This window comes from Odocoileus virginianus, chromosome 33, assembly GCF_023699985.2.
Source record: "Odocoileus virginianus isolate 20LAN1187 ecotype Illinois chromosome 33, Ovbor_1.2, whole genome shotgun sequence".
NCBI lineage: Eukaryota > Metazoa > Chordata > Mammalia > Artiodactyla > Cervidae > Odocoileus > Odocoileus virginianus.
The window spans coordinates 21,145,191-21,167,531 of record NC_069706.1 but is presented as its reverse complement, the minus strand read 5'-3'; the positions used below and the strand labels follow the sequence as shown (position 1 = coordinate 21,167,531).

Sequence of the window (22,341 nt, the reverse complement as noted above, 5' to 3'; positions counted from 1 at the left end):
CTCTCAATGCTGGCTCTGTTATCGGCACCTAAGACACTCTCCTCGAGCCTCTATTTCCTCACCTGCTGAAATGCGGATAATAATTCTTCCTACACGTGGGTTGTCTTAAGGATTCAGTGAGATAATTTGATGTATGGGTGTAATTTGCAAGCAATGTCTCTCAAGTGTCAAACAAAACAAATTGTTACTAGTCTGCGCTCTACAATAAAATTCACCGTGGGTGTGAGTGTGGGCACGTGACTAGCTTCCCAGGACTTGGAGCCTGCTGCGGGAATGAAGGCTGGACAATCACACACCCTCTCTGGCCTCAGTTTCCTCCTTGGTAAAATGGGGATATTTCTGGGAGGATTAAATGATGCAATATGTGTAAGGTTCTAGAACACTACATGGTACTTAGCAGAGTCAGGTAAGCATGAGCACCTATGACCATAACTCTGTCCCCTTGAGTGGCTGGAGCTGGAAGTAGGATGGAGGAGTGATGAGTTGGTGTGTGCCACACTCACCCCAGGAGTCACTTCAGGCAGGGATGCTATCCATCTCTCATGTTTTATGATGAATATTCAAAATATTCAAATGTCCTTCCACTTCACTCCCCTGAGCTCCTCAGAGGCTGTGCAAAGTACACCCTTACCCCCAAAAGAGACTCCCTCCCATTTGGCTTCAGTCTTCCTACAGTCTTGCTTGCTGTGGACTGAATGGGATCCCTCCCTGCCATCCCAATCCACACATGGAAGCCCTAAGCTTCAAGATGATGACATTTGGAGATGAGGCATTTGGGAGGTAATTAGGGATCAAGCTCAAGCCCAAGTGCGCATGCTCAGTCGTGACCCCCTGCTCTTTGTGACCCCATGGACTGCAGCCCATCAGGCTCCTCTGTCCGTGGGATTGTCTAGGCAAGAATACTGGAGTGGGTTCTCTCCGGGGGATCTTCCTGATCCAGGGATCGAACTCACACCTCCTCCATCTCCTTCGTTGCAGGCAGATTTTTTTTTTTTACCACTGAGCAATCGGGAAAACCCTTAATGAGGGTGGGCCCTTGTGATGGAGTTAGTGGCTCTGTCATGTGAGGACAGTGAGAACGTGGCTGTCTGCAAGCTAGGAGGAGAGCCCTCACCAAGAACTAAATCTGCTGTCAGCCTGATCGGGAACTCCCCAGCCTCCATAACTGTAAGAAATAAATGTCTGGTGTTTAAGCCACCCTGATCTACAGTACTTGTTATGGAAGCCCAAACTCAGATAATGCTCATTCTACCCAGAGTTCATCCATAAGGTAAAAAGCATACATACTGATTATGTGTAATGTGCTAATCATTTTTTTTGTGTGCTAATCATTTTATACAAGATGTTTTATTTAAGCTTCACAACTCTGTCAAGGAGAGTACTGTACCATGCTCCATTTTACAGATGAGAAGGCCTAGGCTTGAGGGTCAGGTGGACTTTCCCCAGTTCCTAGAGCTGCTGGGTACCAGAGCTAGATTTCTGAACACATGTTTGCCCCCAGTAGCTTCTGGGGATTCAGGTGAGGGTTACATTGGTGAGGGCATTACATCTGCCGTTGGTGAGGGCACCGTGCTGTCCTCAAGAGGGGAAGGAGGATCCTTCCCAGTGACTGGAGTGTGGATGAGCAAAGCTCAGCTTTCAACATGGACATGAGCCAGCTTGAGGGCAGGGCAGTGAGTTTGTGTAGGAATTACCCAGAAGAAACAAAGCACCCCAGCTCCGTGAGTTACAACAAGGCAAAACCTTTAATACATGAGTGCTTATTACATTAGCTGCTTCGGGGCTCTGACATCTTTGATTTCTGGTCATGTTATTCTAACACGGAAAGGTGAATGCCTCTGTCCGGGCCACCTGGGCGGTTAAGTGGCCTGAGGATTTGCATGAGTGGACAATGGGGACACCTGCGCACACACCTGGGGATTTGGAGACCCCGCACCGCCCCCCTCCCCCAGCCACCACCTGTGACTTTGAGTAAAGTCCTCTTCCAAGGAGGGAAGAATGAGGAGGTCCTTCCAGTAAAGAAGGAAGAGAGGAAAACATCTGTCACAGATACACACAGAGAGAAACGACATCATGGGATTGGCTTGATAAGTGGAGGAAGGGATGGACAGGTTAGGACCTGGGGGGTGGGTGGAGGAGCAAAGTGTGGGAGAGGGCTGAGTCCATTTGGTTTCATTCTTTGTAAAAAGTAATACCATCACGAGGACCATGCCATGCAACCTCAGAGACGCCTCTGTCCACGTCCCCCCGGGCTGTGCTGGGGCGGAGGGCAGAGGGCCGAGGTCAGTTCAGACCGGCGTGGTGCGCCTGTTGGCCGGATTATTATGCAACGATTCTTTGAACTCTTTGGGCGTGGAGTTGTGGAACTGTAGAAAAGCGTGGTCCCGGTCAGAGTTGAGGAGGGTCCCCATGGTGATCTTTGAGGGGTCCCGGGAGAGGGTGAACATTGAGATGTCAGTGGAAGGGATGGTGTGGAAGCCTTTGCTGATGGGGGACAGGTCTCGGGATCTGGGTTCCGTGGAGCGGGAACTCGACCGCCTCCGAAATCTATACCTGTAGGGTGGAAGGCGAGCGAAGGTAGATTTCTTCAGGAGCTCCGAGTGGGATTTGGCACGTAACTGCTGATGCTTTTCTATATAGATGTGCACGGCGACAACCCCCACAATTTCCGCGATGATGAAAGAGAAGGCTCCGAAGTAAAAGGACCACCCGTAGGAGTAGCTCTTTTTGGAGTCGCGCTGCCCAGGGTCTCCAGCGTTGGCTGATATATAAACTATGATGCCGATGATGTTGCTTAGCCCTGAGAGAAGGGGAAAGAAAAAGACATCCTTTATAAACCTCAGAGGTCACTGTCACTTTTAGGCTTGAACTATTTATTTTGAAAATGTGGAGATGACAGGGAGAGAGGAGAATGGATTTATGGCTGGAAATCCAGCTGCTGAACTCTTCTTGCAGGGTCTGTCTCTCGGGAAATGAAAAATTCTGCTGATCCATCCCTGGTGGGAAGCATGTAGCTAAAGAATACACCGTACTTCTCCAGCAAGTGCAGAACTCAGAGTGCACGTATTTCCCTTTAGAAACAATTCATTCCATCAAAACTTAGTCTTTGGCACTAAGTCATGAGAATGGTAAAATGAACGAGATACAGATCCTTGCCCTTGAGTTCCTCACCATTAGTAGGAGAAACTGACATGTAAATGCAATTACAGCAGAATACAGGAAGGGCTCCACCAGAGACACATGTAAAATGGTTCAGGAGCAAAAAGAGAGGATGACTAAGTCACTTTGTCCTGAAGACAAGGTGACGTTTGAGCAGGCCCTGAACAGCTCCTGGCTCACCGGGAGATGAAAGGCTATTGACAACAGAGTTGAGAATAACTTGGAGTAGAAGCCTCGCCTGGATGATGGGAAGGTTGATGGCAGCTTGAGCCTCAATAAGAGTCAGCAGAGAGAAGAGGCTTAGAGAAGAAGAGTGGGGTTAGAAGTGCTTATTGAGAGTCCAAATAGGGCTACCCAGTGGATATTTCTGGGTCTGGAGCTGCAGTTTGGACAAAGAATAATCCATGGGTAAGGGACAGTAACTAACTATATCTTTTTATCTGCACAGGGGGATACAATAATGTTTTAAATTAGCTATTGTTCACACATCAGAAATTGGGGAACGTGAAGCTGTTGTCCCCAGTAGGCAAGTTCTGCAGACTTGGTGTCCTCAAGTGCCAACAGAATAGTTTTGGAAAGAGCTGCCCAGTCGCTTGGAGAGAAATTGATTCTCTAGGGAGTAGTAAGAAAGAATGAAAGAACCTGAGGGTCTGTGGCTGCTTCTCTCACATGATTGTCCAAAGCTGATGATATGTCTTTGTGTCTCTTTGCTTTAAGGGCCTCATCTGAGCCTTATACCAGTAATGACTCAGGGAGGCTTGTACATCAGCTGGAGTCTTCTAGCCTACAAACCCAGGCTGCCTCTAAATGGAAGTTGTCCCTTGTTACAGTTCCCAGTGCATACGTGCTAAGTCACTTCAGTCATGTCTGACTCTTTTAACCCTATGGACCATAGCCCACAAAGCTCCTCCAGCCATGGGATTCTCCAGGCAAGAATACTGGAGTGGGTTGCTGTGCCCTTCTCCAGGGGATCTTCTGGACCTAGAGATCCAACCCAAGACTCTTACGTCTCCTGAATTGGCAGGCTGCTTCTTTATTACACAGTTCCCAGTAAATAACCCGCCATTGAATGCCTCATACTCTTCCTGGGGATCCTCAAGATTTCTCCAGAGTCCAGCAACCAAAGTGTTAAAGTTTTTTTTGTTGTTGTTCTTTTTAATCGGGGGTATAGTTGCTTTGGAACTTCCCACTAGTGGTAAAGAATCTGCCTGCCAATGCAGGAGACCCAAGAGACGTGGGTTTGATCCCCTGGAGTGGAAAGTGGCAACCCACTCCAGTATTCCTGCCTGGAAAACTCCATGGGCAGAGGAGCCTGGAGGGCTACAGTCTATGGGGTTGCAGAGAGTCAGACACGACTGGGCGACTGAGCAGCATAGTTGCTTTACGATATTGTATTAGTTTCTGCTGGACAACAACATGAACACCTATAGGCCTGCATATATCCCCTTCCTCCAGGACCTCCCCACCCCCTACCCCTACCACCCACCTAGGTCACCACCAGGCGCCGAACTGAGCTCGTAGGAACCTACAGTAGGTTCCCATTAGCTATCTGCTTTATGCATGGCAGTGCACATAAGTCCCAATTTCCCAGTTCATCCCCGCACCTCAGATCCACACGTCCATCCCCTACATCTGCGTCTCTACTCCTGCCCAGTAAATAGGCTCATCTGTACAAAGGGTTAACGTTTGCCACAGCAAGGCCATTCCATTCTACTCCAGTGCTGCCGTTCTGATTGGCTGGTGCTCTGCATTAAAGGGATTCCTATTTTGAATATGACCTCTGGCCATACTCCATCTAGCACTCTCCCCTAGAAGGCAGGGCCAGGGTCTGCTTCTTCCCTGTCTCCTCTTGGCTTTACCCAGCACAAGCACTCAGCAGGTAGGCAGTGGGTTCTAATCACTGAGCTATTTCTTCATATGGGGGTTGATGCGGCCAGCCCTGTGTCAAGCTGCAGAAAACCACAGGGTGAGAAAAAAAACGGCTTCTCTTTCTGGAGTGTCAGTTTGGCTTGAAGATGAGTAGGGAAGACACATTCTTTTATATTAAAATGAACATGGATATAATAAGGAGAAGAGAGCAGAATTCACATGAATTTTTAAGTATAAATGGGAGACAGACTTCAAAGACATTTCAGCTCATGGAAGGCAGCTTCTGGTGATGCCCCCTGACTCCCCAGGGCCACACTTTTCACTCTCCTCTGCCTGCAGGGAAATTTTGGTGGCAAAGTTTGAGAAGCCCTGGAAAGAAGTCTTGCTGGGGAAAAAAAAAAAGAAGACGCTCAAAGAGATACTCGGATGTCATCGCAGGCTAAAGGAGGTGACAAGCCAAGCAAGTTGCCACTTATTTCTAGGGCATTGATGATATGCCAGGCACTGTGCAAAGTCTTTACGTGCATGATCTCAATTAATCATTGCAACAGTCCCGCTTTAAAGAAAAACAAAAAACCAAAAAAACTTTTTTTACAGATGAGGAAACTGGGACACAGAGAAGATAAATAACTTCCCGTCAACACAGCTGGGAAATGGCGTGTGTGCTTGTGCTAAACTGCTTCAGTTGTGTCCGACTCTTTGCGACCCTTTGGACTGTAGCCCGCCAGGCTTCTCTGTCCATGGGGTTCTCCAGGTAGAAATACTGGAGTGGGTTGCTATGCCCTCCTCCAAGAGATCTTCCTGACCCAGGGATTGAACCGGTGTCTCTTAAGTCTCCTCCATTGACAGGTAGGTTCTTTACCACCTGGGAGGACCTGGGAAATGGCAAAGGTGGAGTTTGAACCCAGGACTGTTTCTTAAAAGCTCCCTGAGCGTAGATATAGCTAGGTTTGTTCATTGCTCTGGTCTTATCTTCTTGCCCAGAGCCTGACTCAAAGCAAGAGAGGAGTACATATTTGTTGAATTGAAGCAACATGAGCATTAAATGGTACAAAGTATATAATGCCAGCTACTGTGCCTCCTAGGTGGCACTAGTGGTAAAGAAACTGCCTGCCAATGCAGGAGACACAAGAGACACCGGTTTGATCCCTGGGTCGGGAAGATACCCTGGAGATGGGCATGGTAACCCATGCCAGTATTCTTGCCTGGAGACTCCCAAGGACAGAGGAGCCTGGCGGGCTACAGTCCATGGGGTCACAGTTGGACATGACTGAAGTGACTTAGCACGCACTATGCATCCCGCAGTTACTGCCAGCTAGATGCAGTTCTAGGCATTTTCCACATACTAACTATTTAATCCTCTGAGCAGGCTTAAGAGGTAGAGCCATTTATTACCCCCATTTTTCAGATGGGAAAACTGAGGCACTGATTGGTTAAGAGACTTGCCTGAGGTTACCACCCAGGGAAGTGGTAGAACCACGATTTGCCCCAGGCAGCCTGACTTCAGAGCCCATGGTCTTGAATATAATGCCCAGTTCCTGGCACATAGTAGATACTCAATAAAGGGTTGCTGACTGCTTGCCAGAAATCATAGAACCTTAGAATAACTGAGGAAAAGAGCCTTCGGGAGTGCTGAATCCTACTTTCCTTGTGTAGGTGGAAGAACTGAGGCTCTTTAGGGTCCCCCGGGAGGTCAGTGGTGGGGATAGCTAGGATTAGACCCCTGGCGTCTGGCTCCCCCCCAGGGCCTTGTTACTGCCCCTCATGTTCCCCAGCTCCCGTGGGTCTATTCTGCCTGCTGTCTCTCACAACACCCCTTGTGACAAGACGTTTGCTGGTGACACACTCTCCCTTCACAACCCCCTTGGGGGACAAAATAATGATCTTCTCCTGCTTAGGAAACCCTCATGTCAGCACAACACAGCATCCTCTGGGTCAGTCAGAGACCGGGAGGTCTGGAGGGGCCCCCGACAACCAGAACGTGCCTCGGAGCAATGCAAGGCCCTGGGTTTGCCAGCTGTTAGCATCTGTCCACACAGAGTGTCACCTTTAATAAGATCATAGGCTGATCTTATCCTCCTGACAAAATGGTCTGTGGCTCGAGTTGCTTCCCAGACACTCAGCACTGGATTCCGTCCACCTTCCCCATTTCCGAGAAGGGAAAAGAGTAGGGAGGAAACAGAAAGATCCTAGAGGGGGCTGGCTTCCAACTTCAGAACTATTGTGTTGCTTTTACCTTGCTAGAAAATAATATTGTGCTTTTTACTTTCAACCTCCTTCCAACAACCCTATGAAATAAGTACTGGTACTTTTACCCCCCATTTCACGGTTGAGGAAATTAAGTTACAGGGAGTTGGTAACATTCCCAGGGCCCCACAAGTTTAGCCAGAATTCAAATCCAGGCAGGTAAGCTATTCTTTCTTTGTGGTTCTTGTTTCCTCGCTAAGTAGCGTCTGTCTCTTTTACAACTCCATAGGCTGTAGCCCGCCAGGCTCCTCTGACCATGGGATTTCCCAGGCAAGAATACTGGAGTGGGTTGCCATTTCCTCCTCCAGGGGATCTTCCCCACCCAGGGATAGAAACCCACATCTCTTGTATTTCCTGCATCGGCAGGTGGATTCTTTAGCACTATCGCCACCTGGGAAGCCCCCATCTGCTTCTACCCCTAAATATTCTGCCATTATGGGTTAAAGTTTGGAGGTCATCATCAAAGAGTCAAGCTCTCTCCCTCTTTTCATCTCTAAAGTATTTCATTCATATGGCATTGACTGAAGGCTGGGGTGGGAAAAGACTAAAGCGATGGAGGGTGGAAACCCAAAAGGGAGGAAGATGAAGGGGGTGGAGGAGGGATGGAGATAAAGAAGGAGAGAGGAGGCAGAAACAGGACCCCTTCTTGAGAGTGTCTCATCCTCCCTACCACCCTCTGCCACCCTCCAGTCAGAGCTGCTTGATAAGATCTTCCCTGAGAGAATCTGAGGCTGCTGGGTTTTCTGTTGTTCCCAGAGATGCTCTGGACAGCCTGAGGATTTGAGGGCTTGAAGAGCTGTGACCAGTAGTTCACCAGCAAACCCAGGTCTCACAGGGCCAGAGATAGTGTATGACCGTATCCAAGTGAACAGAAAATTGGACCGCTTTACAACACACCGGACTCATCTCTTGGGTCACACCTTACACACACCATGCACGCTCCCTGCTCACTCTGAGCAGACATACAAGGCACATTCTTATTAATCATTCTCCTATCTCTGAGCTGACCTAAGTACCTCATCTCCTCCTCATCTTCCCTCCGTCCACTCTCCAGCTAGATTGTCAGCATCTTTGGTTCTTATTAAAGCCTTTGGTTCTCATTCTTAGCACACAGGTCGAACATTGTCTTGCCCCTTCCCTGGAGGGAACCCTGAATAGCATGGCTTTGTCCTTCCGGCCCTGGCTCGGGTTTGGTGTCTGTGATGCTCTCCGGGCGGAGGCCAAGGTGCTCACCTGCAGAGACAAAAAAGATGCCCGCGCTGAGGATGACATTGTGTCTGCTGCGGTGGAACTCGCTGGCTGCCACGCAGAGCCCGCCGAAGAAGAGCAGAGTGACGCTGAGGATGGGGAAGACGCTGGAGGCTCTCACAGCCCCTGCAGAGAGAAGGAGAGAGGGTTCTGCCTGCACCCAGCCAGCCCTGGGATCCCCCTCCATGGGCATGGGGGTGACTGGTTGGAGGACAGCGCGTGAGCAGGAGGAGTCTACATCTAAACCCTGGGCTTGGGGTTAATGGTCTGTCGTCATCATCCTGAAATGCATAATAGCTTTACCTTTGAAAGCGTGTTTTTCAAATAAGTCTGATGGGCCAATGGAGCATGCGCCATGGGCTTCAAACCTCGACTCACGTGGCATCCCACTCCCCACCACATTGCTACCTCCCGTTCTCCTTGGGGTGGTTCCTAGCTGCCCCCTCCTCCACCCCAACCAGTGACTGCTGCCACCCTTGGCTCCTGGGCATGGACACGGGGAGAATCAGGGCTGGGTGCAAGCCCTGGGCATCCTTGAGAGTCCTCATGTTGGAGGGAGTGTGACATTACATAGCAAGTAAGACACCATGACAGGTGGAGAGAGAGAAGGCAGAAGAAGGGAAACAGCATTTTTGGCCTGCGTTTTGAACCAGAAACCCAGGATTTTCATTTTGCCCTGGGCCCTGCAATTTAGCTAACCAGCAGGGCATCCTGGGATTCCCAGTAGATCACAAGCTCTCTTTCCCAAAACACAGGTACATTCGCTTAGTACTGAGTCTGGCAGTGACCATGCAATATCTATTTAGTCACTGGATAAACACATGAATTTAGATATTCATTCATCAAGGCTTCTTGGGCACATATAAAATGCCAGGGGCTCGGCTGGGTCCTGGCATACTGGCAGAAATGTTTAACCACCCCAAGGGGCACAGGTGTGGCCCTTCAAAGGGGAAAAAGGGGATGCTAGCTGAGGCCCAGGGCAAGTCTTTGAAACAAGTGTGTTAGCTCTTGTTGCTGGATCACAGAGAGCCCCTAAGGTTTTGGTGGAAGGGGCCTTCAGGTGGGGATCCCAGTATTTACCCAACCAGCATTAGAGTATTTCCTAGAATACTTGAGCCAGAATTATTCTGCCTTCACTGAGGTACAAAAGAGCTAAGGTCCCACCCTTACAGGGCTTACATTCTAACAGAGATGATGGGTAGGAGCTGCTACCTAATTTGCAGGGCCCTAGGCAGGATGAAAATGCAAGGCCTCTTGTTCTAAAATTACTAAGAATTTCAAGATGGTATGGTGACTAGATTTATCATGGCAATCATTTTGAAATGTATAGAAATATCAAATCATTTTGTTATGTAACAGGAAGCAACATAGCGTTGTAGGTCAGAAAGTGAAAGTCACTCAGTCATGTCCAATTCTTTGCGACCTCATGGACCCCAGTCCATAGAATTCTCCAGGCCAGAATCCTGGAGTGGGTAGCTGTTCCTTTCTCCATCAGATCTTCCTGAAGCAGGGATCTAACTGGAGTCTCCTGCATTGCAGGTAGATTCTTAACCAGCTGAGCTACCAGGGAAGCCCCAATTGTAGGTCAGATCTACTTCAAAAACAAACTCAGAGGAAAACAGACCAGATTTGTGGTTACTAGAGGTAGGGACTAGGCGGAGGGGGAATGAAATGAAGGTGGTCAAAAGGTAGAGACTTCCAGGTTATAAGAAAAATAAGTACTAGGGATTTAATGTGCAGCATGGTAAATAAAATTAACACAGCTGGACATTATACATAAAAACTGAGAGAGTACTTCCTAAGAGTTCTCATCACAAGGAAACACATTTTTTCTGCTTCTTTAATTCTGTGTCTATATGAGATGGTGGATGTTCACTAAACATACTGTGGTCATCATTTCATGATGTATGTAAGTCACACCTTAAATCTATACAGCGCTGCATGTCAGTTACATATAAATAAAACTGGGGAGGGGGGGATGGGATAAAGGTGACTGTCAAAGGCTTATGTAAAAAAAGAAGACTTCCAAGATAGAGCAGAGCATGGGTCCAGGTGGTGGCTCTAGAAAGGTGGGGCTGGTGTGGCTGAAAGGGCTGTGAGAACCCAGACTTGAGCTGACCGTGGCATGCACTCGGTTGTAGATGGGTGATGAGAGACTCAGGATGTATTTTGAAGGCAAATCCTAAAGAACTGACAGTGGGATGTGATAGAAAGAGGTGTTGAGAATGACTCGAGGGCCTGGTGCTTAGTGGCCGAGCAGACAGTAGCATCTTTAAAATCATGGTGCGTGTGCAGAAGTAGGGCAGCAGGAAAAGGTGGTCAGTGCAGTTTTGGCGTCGAAGTTCAGGCTCCGTGATCAGAACTTCACGCCCTGGGGGGTTTTCTCACAGATTCAGCTGCAGCCCTTCCTATTGCTACGAAGTGGCGGTTCGCATGCTCCAAATGCAGCGGGCTGGCCTCTGCTTTTGTTGTTGCTGTTGTTTTGTTTTGTCTTTTTCACGGAAAAAGTTTTCTGCAAGTTTGGTAGCTGATTTGGGGTCTGCCTGGGAAGTCCCATGGAGGAGAACTAGGGTACATTCTCTTCATGAAAAGAAGAAAAGGAAAAAATTCTAGCTTTTGTTTAGGGATGACCACTCCAAGTCACCCAGTGTTGGGGTCTGGGCAGACCAGGATCCCAGTAACTGTCCCCTTCGTGATGGGGAAGTTTTGGGAGGGGCTTCAAACTACCTAGAAACCTCGATAGGAGACCTGAAGCATGAAGGGAGGGGTCCTGGCTGTCCTGACCCCTGGGAGGGTGATTAGATCAGTCCCCATCCTGGCTTCAGGCCAGTCAGTCACTGTTCAGGAGTCCTGGGCTAGGCCTGGCTTGCCCTGCACATCTGGGGTCCCACACAGGCTTGCAGGAGGCAGGGAGGGCCCCCTGGTTCCTCTAGTGTCCATGTCAAGGGGTAGACTGGGAAGTAAGCTCTGGGGTCTTTGGCAGGCATAGCTTATTTATAGCATCTAAATATTTACCCACATGGCCTATGAGTTTCCACGTGAACCTTGGCCCTGGGCCCCACAAATATTAGGAGTGGGTCTACCCCCAGTGATATCCAGCAGTCGTTAGGAACTCTTGCACAAATCTCTAAAGCAGCCGTTTGCATTGTGTCCTTGATGGGAATTGCTGGAATATTCAATGTGATGAGTTCAACTGATTAAAGGAGAGCACCTTAAAAAACAATTTTTAAAAAAAATTTCAAAGTATGATTACAGCGTGATTATGCCTGAAGGAGATGATCTGAACGTTGGAAGCTACTGAATTGCGTTGGTTGTGTGTATTTGCGATGTGTGGCTGTGAGATGTGGGAAAGTAGTTGCTTCCTATGTGGGGTGGGAACCATCTGGAAACCACATGGTGGCCAGATCCCATCTCTGCCCCAAAGGCAAGATCAGAGCAGGTTCTAAAGACTCCGGCTATAGATGCCAGCATCACACAGGACGTGCTCTGCTCCCACTTTCTCCTAAGTCAGGTGGTCTACCCTGGATTCATTCATTGCTTTTTTTTTTTTTTTTTGGTTGTGATGCGTGGCTTGTGGGATCTTAGTTCCCTCACCAGGAATCAAACCCCAGCTTCAACAGTGAAAGCACCAAGTCTTAACCAATGAACCAAGGTTGGGAATTCCCAACCTTGGATTTGGTTTATCTAGATGAACAAGAAGGTTTTTGTTTGGCTACAGGACAATCAAAGAGGTCTTACTGTCTTCTTTCCCTGTTTCTCCTTCCTAATCTATATGGGGCTAAGCTGTGGTCCTAAGAGTGGGGAGGGAAGCTTGTTCCAGGGTAATTTCACCTTCGGAGTCTGAGCAGGGCTTGGCCAGGTCCAGTGCTATGTTAGGGAATTCTCTAGTCTAGGGATCCCCAACCTACAGGCCCTGGACCACTTCCCATCTGTGGTCTGTTAAGAACCAGGCTGCACAGCAGGAGGTGAGCGGTGGGCCAGTGAGTGAAGCTTCATCCGTATTTACAGCCACTCCCCATCACTCACATTAATGCCTAAGCTCTGTCTCCTGTCAGATCAGTGGCATTAGATTCTTATAGGAGCCGGAACCCTATTGTGCTTGAATCTTCCTGAAACTATCCCCTCCACCCCGCTATCCTTGCTGTCCATGGAAAAATTGTCTTCCATGAAACCAGTCACTGGTGCCAAAAAGTTTGGGGACCACTGCTCAAGTCAACAAGACCTGTGGACTAGTAAACCTTCTGGTGTAGGTTTAAGCTGTAACTTCCCCAACCACATATGGGAAAGAAGAAAGAGCAAAGAAATCAGTGTGGAGATTCCCATCCTCCTGGGGTGTGGTCGCAACAGGAACTGGCAGCATGTGGACTGGATGGGCTGGAGACCCCTGGCCCCAAGTGACTGGGTCAGGGATTCCAAAATCCCCAGCAGGAAATTCGTGTGCTTGGGACGGTCCCTCCTTTACCTGGTTCTGTGGCTGCTGGTGAGGACCCTCACCTTCCAAGAGGGGGGAGATATATTTTGTTGGAAAAGAGGTATATCTCTTAGAAGAATTTAAAATCAGTTTTGCAAGTTGTGAAATAGAAATCACTGTTCTGTTTCGTCCCCAGCAGGGCAAACATCAAAATAGGGAAGAAAAATAAAAACTTAGGCACTCTGGTAAAACCCCACTTGTGATGGCTTTAGCATCATCCTTTTTTGAGGAAGTCCAAGTAATAATAATCTATGTCATCCCCCAAACTCTGGTCAAGCTCCCTCTCTAAATGGGGCTTCTATTCCCACTTGAGATCTTTTTGAGCTGCTCATATAAACCCTAGGCAGCATTGGACAAATCCAACTAGCTGAAAAAAGAGAAATAGTATGTTTACATTTTAAAATTTAGCTTAGAAGTATCTGTTTCTTTCAAACTGATCCCCCAGCACCACTTATATTGTTATGTGATTAAAGGCTCATATGAATACCCACAGCCCCTCTGTAGACTAGCAAGCTTGAGTAGAACGAAAACTGATTTTAATTGTAAAACACTCTGCTTGAGTTATGAGTTACAGGCATAATCAGAAAACCACAATTTCTTGAAGTTTTTATTGATATTACTGTAGTAGTTTTTAAAAAAATGTTACATTTAACACTCTCTAATAGTAAATTAGTCAGTGCCTTAAAAATTTCCCTTTGAGGAAACTCAGGCTCCCTGTTGAAGAAATTCTATTTAAATTACATTGTTTCCAATGCTGTCTGTGCCAGGATCAATGTCAGGCCCTTGGCTGCCATTGGCCTTGGCTGTTGTTCATCCCATGCCACAAAAAAGAGCCAACACGTATGGTTTCAGGCGGAGTGTAATGTGCATCAGCTTATTTAATTTTCGTGACCCTGTTGAATGGATGACGTTATAGTCTTCATTGCTGACTATAAAGAACGGTGAGAGGCTTTTTGATGATGTAGTTTTGATTTGCATTTCTCTGATTATTAGTGATGTTGAGCATCTTTTCATGTGGTGGTTGGCTATCTGTGTGTCTTCTTTAGAGAGAGGTTTATTTTAGGTCTTCCATCCATTTTTTGATTGTGTCATTTGTTTCTGTTTTTTGATATTGAGCTACATGAGCTCTTTGTATGTTTTGGAGATTAATTCCTTGTCAATTGCTCTGTTTGCAAATATTTTCTCACACTCTGAGGATGGTCTTTTTCTTTTGTTTGTGGTTTCCTTTGCTACACAAAAGCTTTTAAGTTTAAGTAGGTCCCATTTGTTTATTCTTATTTTCATTTTTCTAGAAGGTGGTCAAAAAAGATCTTGCTGCGATTTATGACAAAGAGTGTTCTGCCTCTGTTTTCCTCTAAGAGTGCTACAGGGTTTGGTCTTACAATGAGAGGTAAAGCAACTTGGCCCAGATCTAACCTAGTTAGTAGGGCATCAGTGGAGTAAAAGCCTTGGTCGACCAGAATCCATAGGCTTTGCTCAGCATACCCTACTGCCTCCTACATTCTGTGTTCATGACAGTTCCACATCATATCCGGGTTACTGACCTTGGGACAATCTATGGGGAGACACTGGCCCTGCCCCAATCCTGTTGAAACTGAAGAAGGGTGAACCTTGGCTTACGTTTATTCTCCCAGGCCTTGCCCCTTAGGACCTTGCCCATTAGCACTTCATCCATTAGCACCTCACCCCTTAGCACTTTGCCCATTAGCACCTCAAATCCACCCTCTGGGGCAGGTGAAAACTTGTACTCAAGTTGAATAAAACCCTTAGATTTTCTCATAAGTGGACTAAAAAGAACTTTTGAGGTTTGATTCACCTTTTTTTTTTTTCTTTTCCTGTTTCTAGTTCCTTGAAATGAAAGAGACTCAGATATCAGAACTGCGTGAATGTCTCTGTCTATTAGTAAAGATTTTCCTGAAGCTTCATTGCACATATCCATTTCTGAGGCTAGGTATTGGGGAGCCTCAAACTCAGAGGCAGCTGGGTGACCACAGGGCACCCCTCCTCACCACCCTCCCGCCAGGGGGACCCTGGAAGTAGGGGGAACTTACGCAGGAGATACTCAGCTGTATCCTGTTCGTAGTCAGCATCTTCGGGGAAGTGATCAATTTTCTTGCACACGCCTCGGAAAGCCCCTGTGGAAACAAGTGTGGCCCTGAGTCGGGGAGGGGGGCAGAAAGAGCACCTGGGCCCACCCTGGGGCTTCTCTCCCACAGACTTGTGGGCTCTGCTTTGGTGGGTCCATCAGCATCCTTCTTGGGGCACAAAAAGCAGATTAGTAGAGGAAAAAAATAAATAAAGCTGGAGACGGAAACTTTCTGCTTAGGTTTTGCATGATCCTGGGTTCTATTTAGAAGGGCAAAGAGCTAGGAAGCATAAGCATTCATCATGAGAGCTGTTATTTTTTTCTCAGTCAACCAGGGGAAAGGGGAAAAGAAAGTGGATACATGTGTGTATGTATGTGCATGCTAAGTCACTTCATTGCATCCAGCTCTTTGCAACCCCATGGACTGTAGCCCGCCAGGCTCCTCTGCCCATGGGATTCTCCAGGCAAGAATCCTGGAGTGGGTTGCCATTTCCTCCTCCAGGGGATCTTCCTGACCCAGGGATCGAACATGTGTCTCCTGTGACTCCTGCATTGTAGGTAGATTCTTTACTGCTGAGCCACTGGGGAAACCCACTGTGTAGGCATATATGTGTGTATGTATATATTTATATATAAAAACTTGTCTTCCCATTTTACAGATGAAGAAACTGGCCAATAGCATTGTGCTTAAGGGACTTCCCTGGTGGTCCAGTGGTTAAGAATCCACCTTGCAATGCAGAGGACTTGGGTTCGATCCCTGGTCGGGGGAACCAAGACCCCCTCATGCTGCCACGAAGCCCCAAGGAGCCAAATAAATAAATATTTTTGGGGGGAGTGGGAGAGAGGCTTGCGAGGGAGGGGATATATATTAATATATAGTTATGACTGATTCGAATTGTTGTATGGCAGAAACCAACACAACAGTGTAAAGCAATAATCTTCCAATTAAAAAACGAAACAAAACTGTGCTTGCGCTCAAATGCGTAAGTGGTGAGCCAGAACGCAGTCAAGGTCTGCGGACTCCTCAGTGTGGATTCCAGGCCCGGATTTGGAGTAACCCGCTCTCCCTGAGAAATAACACAGATAGTCCCCTTTGACGATCCCCTTGCCTGGAACCACAGCTTGCTGGGTTCTGCTGCGTGGCTCACTCCTTCAGGAGGACAGAATTGCATGGGTATATCCTGGGGAAATGACTGTCAGCGTTCTATTCCCTTTTCTTCCTTCACCATCAGCCTGAGTTAACTCATTGCTGGTGTTTGATAATCGTGGGTGTTTGCTAACTAGCCAATTAGCCAGTCTCTGGGGCAGTTAATGGCTCTGCCAGTTCTCATAAATGACAAACAATTTCAGAACCTCTCACCACAGCACAGTGTGAAATTATGCCTTATTGTTCTTGTCTCTGCCCGTAGAGATGGCGTGGAGGTGAGGGGCCAGGTGGTGTCAAGGACCGCAGACAAGGCTTATATTCACACACAGCTGGGCTTATATTTTCAGAGTAGTTACTGTAAGAATTAAATAAGATCATATATGAAGTAAGATAATTTTGGCAAAGCTCTAGGCGCATCATTATAATGGCCAGCACCTTTGAAGTGCTTGCAGTGAGCAAGGCACAGAGCTGAAACCTACATTCTTCTCATTTATTCTCATCCACCACCCTAGGAGGCAGGAACTATTCACACTGACATTTGATGATGAGCCAATGCAGGATCGCAGAGGAGAGAGTGTTGTCACAGCTGGTGAAGGGAAGAGTCAATATTTGCATCTGGCTTTACCATTACACTATGTCTATTATTATCTGATAATAATAGGAGTGCTATGCATTTTAAAAAACATTTTATTTATTTATTTGGTCCCACAGGATCTTAGCTGAGGCATGCGGGACCTAGTTCCCTGACCAGGAATCGAACCTGGGCCCCCTGCATTGGGAACACAGAGTCTTAGCCACTGGACCACCAGGGAAGCCCCGTGCCATGCATATTCTTAAATTTTTATTTTATTGAAGTGTAGTTGATTTACATTGTTCTGTTAGTTTCTGCTATTCACCAAAATGATTCAGTTATATGTGTATATATATATATATATATATTTTTTCATATTCTTTTCCATGATGTATTATTACAGAATATTAAATATAGTTCCCTTTGCTATACAGTAGGACCTTGTTGTTAATCCATTCTGTATGTTACAGTTTGCATCTGCTAACCCCAAACTCCCAATCCATCCCTCTCTCTACCACCCTCCCAACCCCGACCCTTGGCAACCGCAAGTCTATTCTGTATGTCTGTGCATGTATTTCTGCTTCATGGAAATTCATTTATGTCATATTTAAGATTCCACATATAAGTAATATCATATGGTATTTGCCTTTCTCTGTCTGACTTACTTCACTTAGTATGAGAATCTCTAGGTCCATCCATGTTACTGCAAACAGCATTATTTCATCCTTTTTAATGGCTAAGTAACATCCCATTGTGTATACGTACCACACCCTCTTTATCCATCCCTCTGTTGATGGACATTTAGGTTGCTTCCTTGTCTTGAGGAGTGTCATGTATTCAACCCACACTACAAGTATGCTCCAAGCCAGAGGCGTTTCACAGAAAATGCAATGCGATATGAGCCCATTCTCTCGGTTCTGAGTCTCCACTTACCCGGCAGAGAAGGGACTCAGAACCAAGAAGGGGACTCTTGGAGAGAAGGCTCAAAGAAATTCTTGGAATAAGAACAAACTCAGAACTCCTTCCCTGATACTGAGAAAAGGCCTTCCTTTTTCTTGTTTGGATTTGAGAGTTTCACCCACAGATTGCTGTTTGTTTTTAAGTCCCATCCCCTTCTACCCGGCTGGATAATAAATCAGAATAAGTCATACACGTGAAGTACTTACCGTATGTCACATGCCATTCTGAACACTTTACAGGCTTTATCCTCTCTAGCACTCAAGACAGCCTGGTGAGGTATCTGGTATTATGAGCCTTATTTTACAGATGAGGAAATCTATAAAGTAGGTGATTTTCCCAAGGACACAGCTATTAGTGGAACACTCATATATAAGTCTTTCAGACTCCAAAGCCAAGTTCATAATCACTACTCAGAACTTCACTCTCTTCAACACATTTTAGAGTTGTAAGCAAAGTCCTTTGCCAGATGGCTCTGTGACCATTTCATGGTCCATCCACTGTTAGAAACCAGATCATAGGATGGTGGTTTTTCCATCCACTATTTTTCCAGGATTTACATCAGGGGCCACCGGGCAGGGCAAGAAGAGTGGCTGTGGGACCACCTATTAATAGCTGTTTCACATTCTCCACTAAAGATTTCATAGGAAAGAAAAGCTCAGCTGAAGATTAAATGTGAAAACTACTGAAACAGCTGAAGATTAAATGTGAAAACTACTGAAACAGACCAGTCAGAATCACACGGGACTAGAGAACTACACACACGCCCGCATCTGCTTGTGAAATGGGCCTTACCTAAGGTGGCTTAAGGCAGCTTGAAACTAGGACGCAGGGCCAGCGAACACCAGTGACTCCTGGAGAAACGGTCAAGAATTTTAAGTGGTCTAAAGCGTCGCACCACCTGTTTTGTACAGCCTACGAGCTGAGGCTGGTTTTTGCATATGTAGATGGTTGGAAAAATCAAAAGAAGAATGTTGTTTCATGACACGTTAAAAAAAAAACTAGATGAAATTCAACTTTCAGAGTCTGTAAATAAAATCGTATTGAAACACAGCCATGCCCATTTGTTTACGGTTTTTGTGCCAAAATGGCAGAGCTGAGACAGCAAAGCCAAAATTATTGACTGTTTTCCTAAGGAGGCTTCCAAGGTGGCTCTAGTGGTAAAGAAGCCACCTGCCAATGTGGGGGACATAAGAGATGTGGGTTTGATCCCTGAGTTGGGAAGATCCCCTAGAGGAGGGCATGGCAACCCACTCCAGTATTCTTGCCTGAAGAATCCTCTCGACAGAGAAGCCTGGTATGTTACAGTCCATGAGGTTGCAAATGGTCAGACACAGACTGTGTCCAAACTGGTAGGGGCGGGGTGGGCAAAAGTGGGAAGCAAATAGGAATTTGGGCCTTCTTGGGGCTGCAGAACTAAATCCAAGCTGGCGCTTCTGAAGCAGATAATGTTCATCCAGGGCAAATATGGACTGTAGAATGTTCTGTTTGGTGTGTTTGTTTGTTTATGTTCGGTCTTTCATTTGTAGTATTTTATTGTATTTTGATTTTAAATTTTATTACTGTTTTTAAATTAATTAATTAATTATTTTTGGCTCTGCTGGGTCACATGTGCTACATGTGGGCTTGCTCAAGAGCTTTCTCTAGTTGGGGAGACTTGGGGGTGGGTGACTGCTCTCTTTGCAGTAGCTTCTCTTGTCGCAGAGCATGGGCTCTCGGGCCCGCGGGCTTCAGTAGTTGTGGCTCCTGGGCTCTAGAGTTCAGGTTCAGTAGTTGTGACTCATGGGCTTAGCTGCTCCTGAGCATGTGGAATCTTCCTAGGCCAGGGATAGAACCCATGTCCCCTGCCCTAGCAGGTGGATTCTTTATCACTGGACCACCAGGGAAGCCCTGTATATTTTTATAAGTTAAGTGTATTGCTGCAATTTAAAATTCATGATATGTCCCAGGAAAATCTGATTTGCAGCTTCTCTTAAACAATGGGGTACTCTGTCCCACATGTCCCTGTGGAAACAATCCCCAGCAACTGGGCATCAGTAGCCCCTCTGCCCCTTTGGACTGGATGTGAGCTCTCTAGTTGGCCAAAGTCCCCATCCGGCTCTACGTCACTTGAGCTATCTGTGGCGAATTGCTTCTCCAAATCTCAATTTCTTCTTCTCCTACAGGATGAAGGTAATAACAATAATGACTTCATGAGGTTGTCATGAGAATTAATCGAGGCTGTGATAGTCACGCTGTACTCAGCAGTTTCTACAGATCTCTTTTAATCAGGCAATGATGTAAGGCACTTAGTATAGTTCCTGGCACATAGTAAGAACTCAATAAATGATAGCTATCTGTACCATTGGCTTGGGGAGGTATTTTAGGACCAGAAGAGACACATTGGTGCCATGATGAGATTTTAAAAAGCAATATAAAAGGAAAGGGAATCAAGAATTTCCCTGAGGAAGACTCCCCACTGAAAATGAAGCTGCTGGCACCATAAGTCATACACTCATCAAAAAGTGAACTTGGCCATTCGTACAAGTAGCATATTGCCAGCTCCCAGAAATAACCACTGTTTAGCATTTCTGTATGTTTCCTTCCAGCCTTCTCCCCGCACCCCCCAGGCTGAAACACACAAATAGTTTTTTAAAAATCATGGTTTTGCTGTTCTTATTCTCACTTATATTTTCTCATCAGTATTTCCCCACATCAGTAAAATCTAAGGAAAACAAAGGATGGGATTGGACTTGCCCATGCATTGCAGAGGATGGAGCCCAGAGAGATGCTGAAAACAGGTACCCTGCAAGGATGCAGTCAGGATACAGAGATAAGCACTGTCCTAGTACAGCTGAGGCTAAGACACAGGGGCTGAGAGAAGCAGAAAACAGGAATGTGTTCACCAGGAGAGGACTCCGTGTGGTTGGTCTAGGAGACAGACCAGTGGTTACAGGCGAGAGGTGATGGGGACCCCAAGTAGAGAACATAGGGAGCTCGGCTGTGAGGACTCACAGACCTCAGGACCCCAAAAAGAGCTCTGGAATGACAGGGAGACCCAACGAGATTTCCTGAAGTGTTGAAGTGTAATTACAGGGACTGGATTTGGGGTGACAACAAGCCCCATCCTGCAGAGAAGCTTACACTAATGGCTCATCTCTGGCTCCGACAATAGTAGAATACTTCTTTCCTATGAGGAAGGCACCTCCTTTAAACCAACAATCCTTTTCAAAGGTCAAACCCTAGAAATAGTCCCATTACAATCAAGAATGAGATATGAATGCCCACAATTGCCTCTATTATGTACCATGGTTCTACAAGCTCCAGTACAAGAAGGAATAAAACAGAATTAAGAGTTATACACAATAAAAAATAGGGTAAAATTATCATTTCTTTCCAGGTGATCGAATAGTCTATTTGGTAATGGAAGCTGGAGGCAATTTGCTATGAAAAAAATAGTAGAATGAATGAAAGAAGTCAGAAAGGTGGCTCCTGGTAAGATATTAAACCATAAAACAAAGCTGTAATAATTAAGTCATTGTGGTACTGACATTGACAAAGTACATTTATTAGGATATTTTTTCAAAGCAGAGAAATGTTACAAAGAAAATAAGAAGCAATCCATTATTCCGTATTCAGATAACCCCTGTTAAACTAAAAGAATATATGTACGTAGTTAGAAAATTCAAACAGTATATATAGAAAAGGCATAAGATTAAAGTAAAAGCGCTTCCTTCATCACCAAAAATTCTCTCACTTGATAACTTCGTAGAGTGATTTTTGCTAACTGAATGTTGAATGAAATCATGTCTAAACTGAGATCTGAAGGTTAATTAAAGGTTAATCAGAGTAAGGGAGGTGTGTGGCTCCAGGCAGAGTAGAATAACTTGTGAGATGATGAGAGGGAGTGAGTGAAAGAAAAACTCATTTGGGTCCTCGGAGTAATTCAGGGTGTTAGGAGGATCAATGGTGGCTGGTGTGGGAGACAGATCCAGTAGCCACTGGTGACAGGTGATAAGGTGATGGATACCTGGGGTAAGGCAGGCATGAGAACTGGGCTGTGAAGATTGATGGCTTCAGCCTCCCCCTCCCTCCCTCCTTCCTTCCTTTCCTTCTTTCCATCCTTCCCCCAAATTTATCAAACACCCACAATGTACCAGAGTTGTTTTAAGTCCTAGGAATTGACTAGTGGCCAAGACAGAGAAGATTCTGGTCCTCAGAATTTATATCCTCACTGGAACAGAGAGTCTATAGACTATTCAATCAAAGCATAAGAAAACTTTTCTATAAAGGAACCCTACAGGATGATGTGATGGTGGGGGAGATGGTTGGCAACTTGGGGCAGGGTGGTCCAGGGGAACATATGAGCTCAGACCTGAGTACAGAGAAGGAGTCAGTGGTGTGAAGAGCCCGAGAAAGGGCTTTCCAGGCCAAGGGCTGTGCAAGTACCAAGGCTCTGGGGTTGGGAATGAGCTTGGGGAACAGAGAGGAGGCTGGTGGGTGGAGGAGGGCTTCTTGTGGGGGTGTTACTGGGTCCACCAGCTGCCCTTCAAGCTGTCCCTTCAGCACTGAGGTCTATGGAATATCTCGGAGGTTGGGTTGCACAA

General features: G+C 46.4%; 1 protein-coding gene and 1 non-coding gene across 2 annotated transcripts in view; both read right to left on the bottom strand.

Moving 5' to 3' along the window:
- Nucleotides 1-1,726: 1,726 nt before the first annotated feature.
- The window catches only part of CACNG3 (calcium voltage-gated channel auxiliary subunit gamma 3), a 95,265-nt gene continuing 74,650 nt past the window's right edge, over nucleotides 1,727-22,341 (bottom strand). The window contains exons 2-4 of the mRNA XM_020879271.2: nucleotides 15,046-15,129; nucleotides 8,509-8,649; nucleotides 1,727-2,800 (exon numbers count right to left, since the gene is read on the bottom strand). Coding sequence (XP_020734930.1) covers nucleotides 2,289-2,800; nucleotides 8,509-8,649; nucleotides 15,046-15,129 — 737 coding nt within the window. The 3' untranslated portion in view covers nucleotides 1,727-2,288. The remainder of the gene's footprint in view (nucleotides 2,801-8,508; nucleotides 8,650-15,045; nucleotides 15,130-22,341) is intronic.
- TRNAG-CCC (transfer RNA glycine (anticodon CCC)) lies at nucleotides 16,967-17,039 on the bottom strand. The gene has a single exon. It is a non-coding gene; the product is annotated as a tRNA-Gly (tRNA).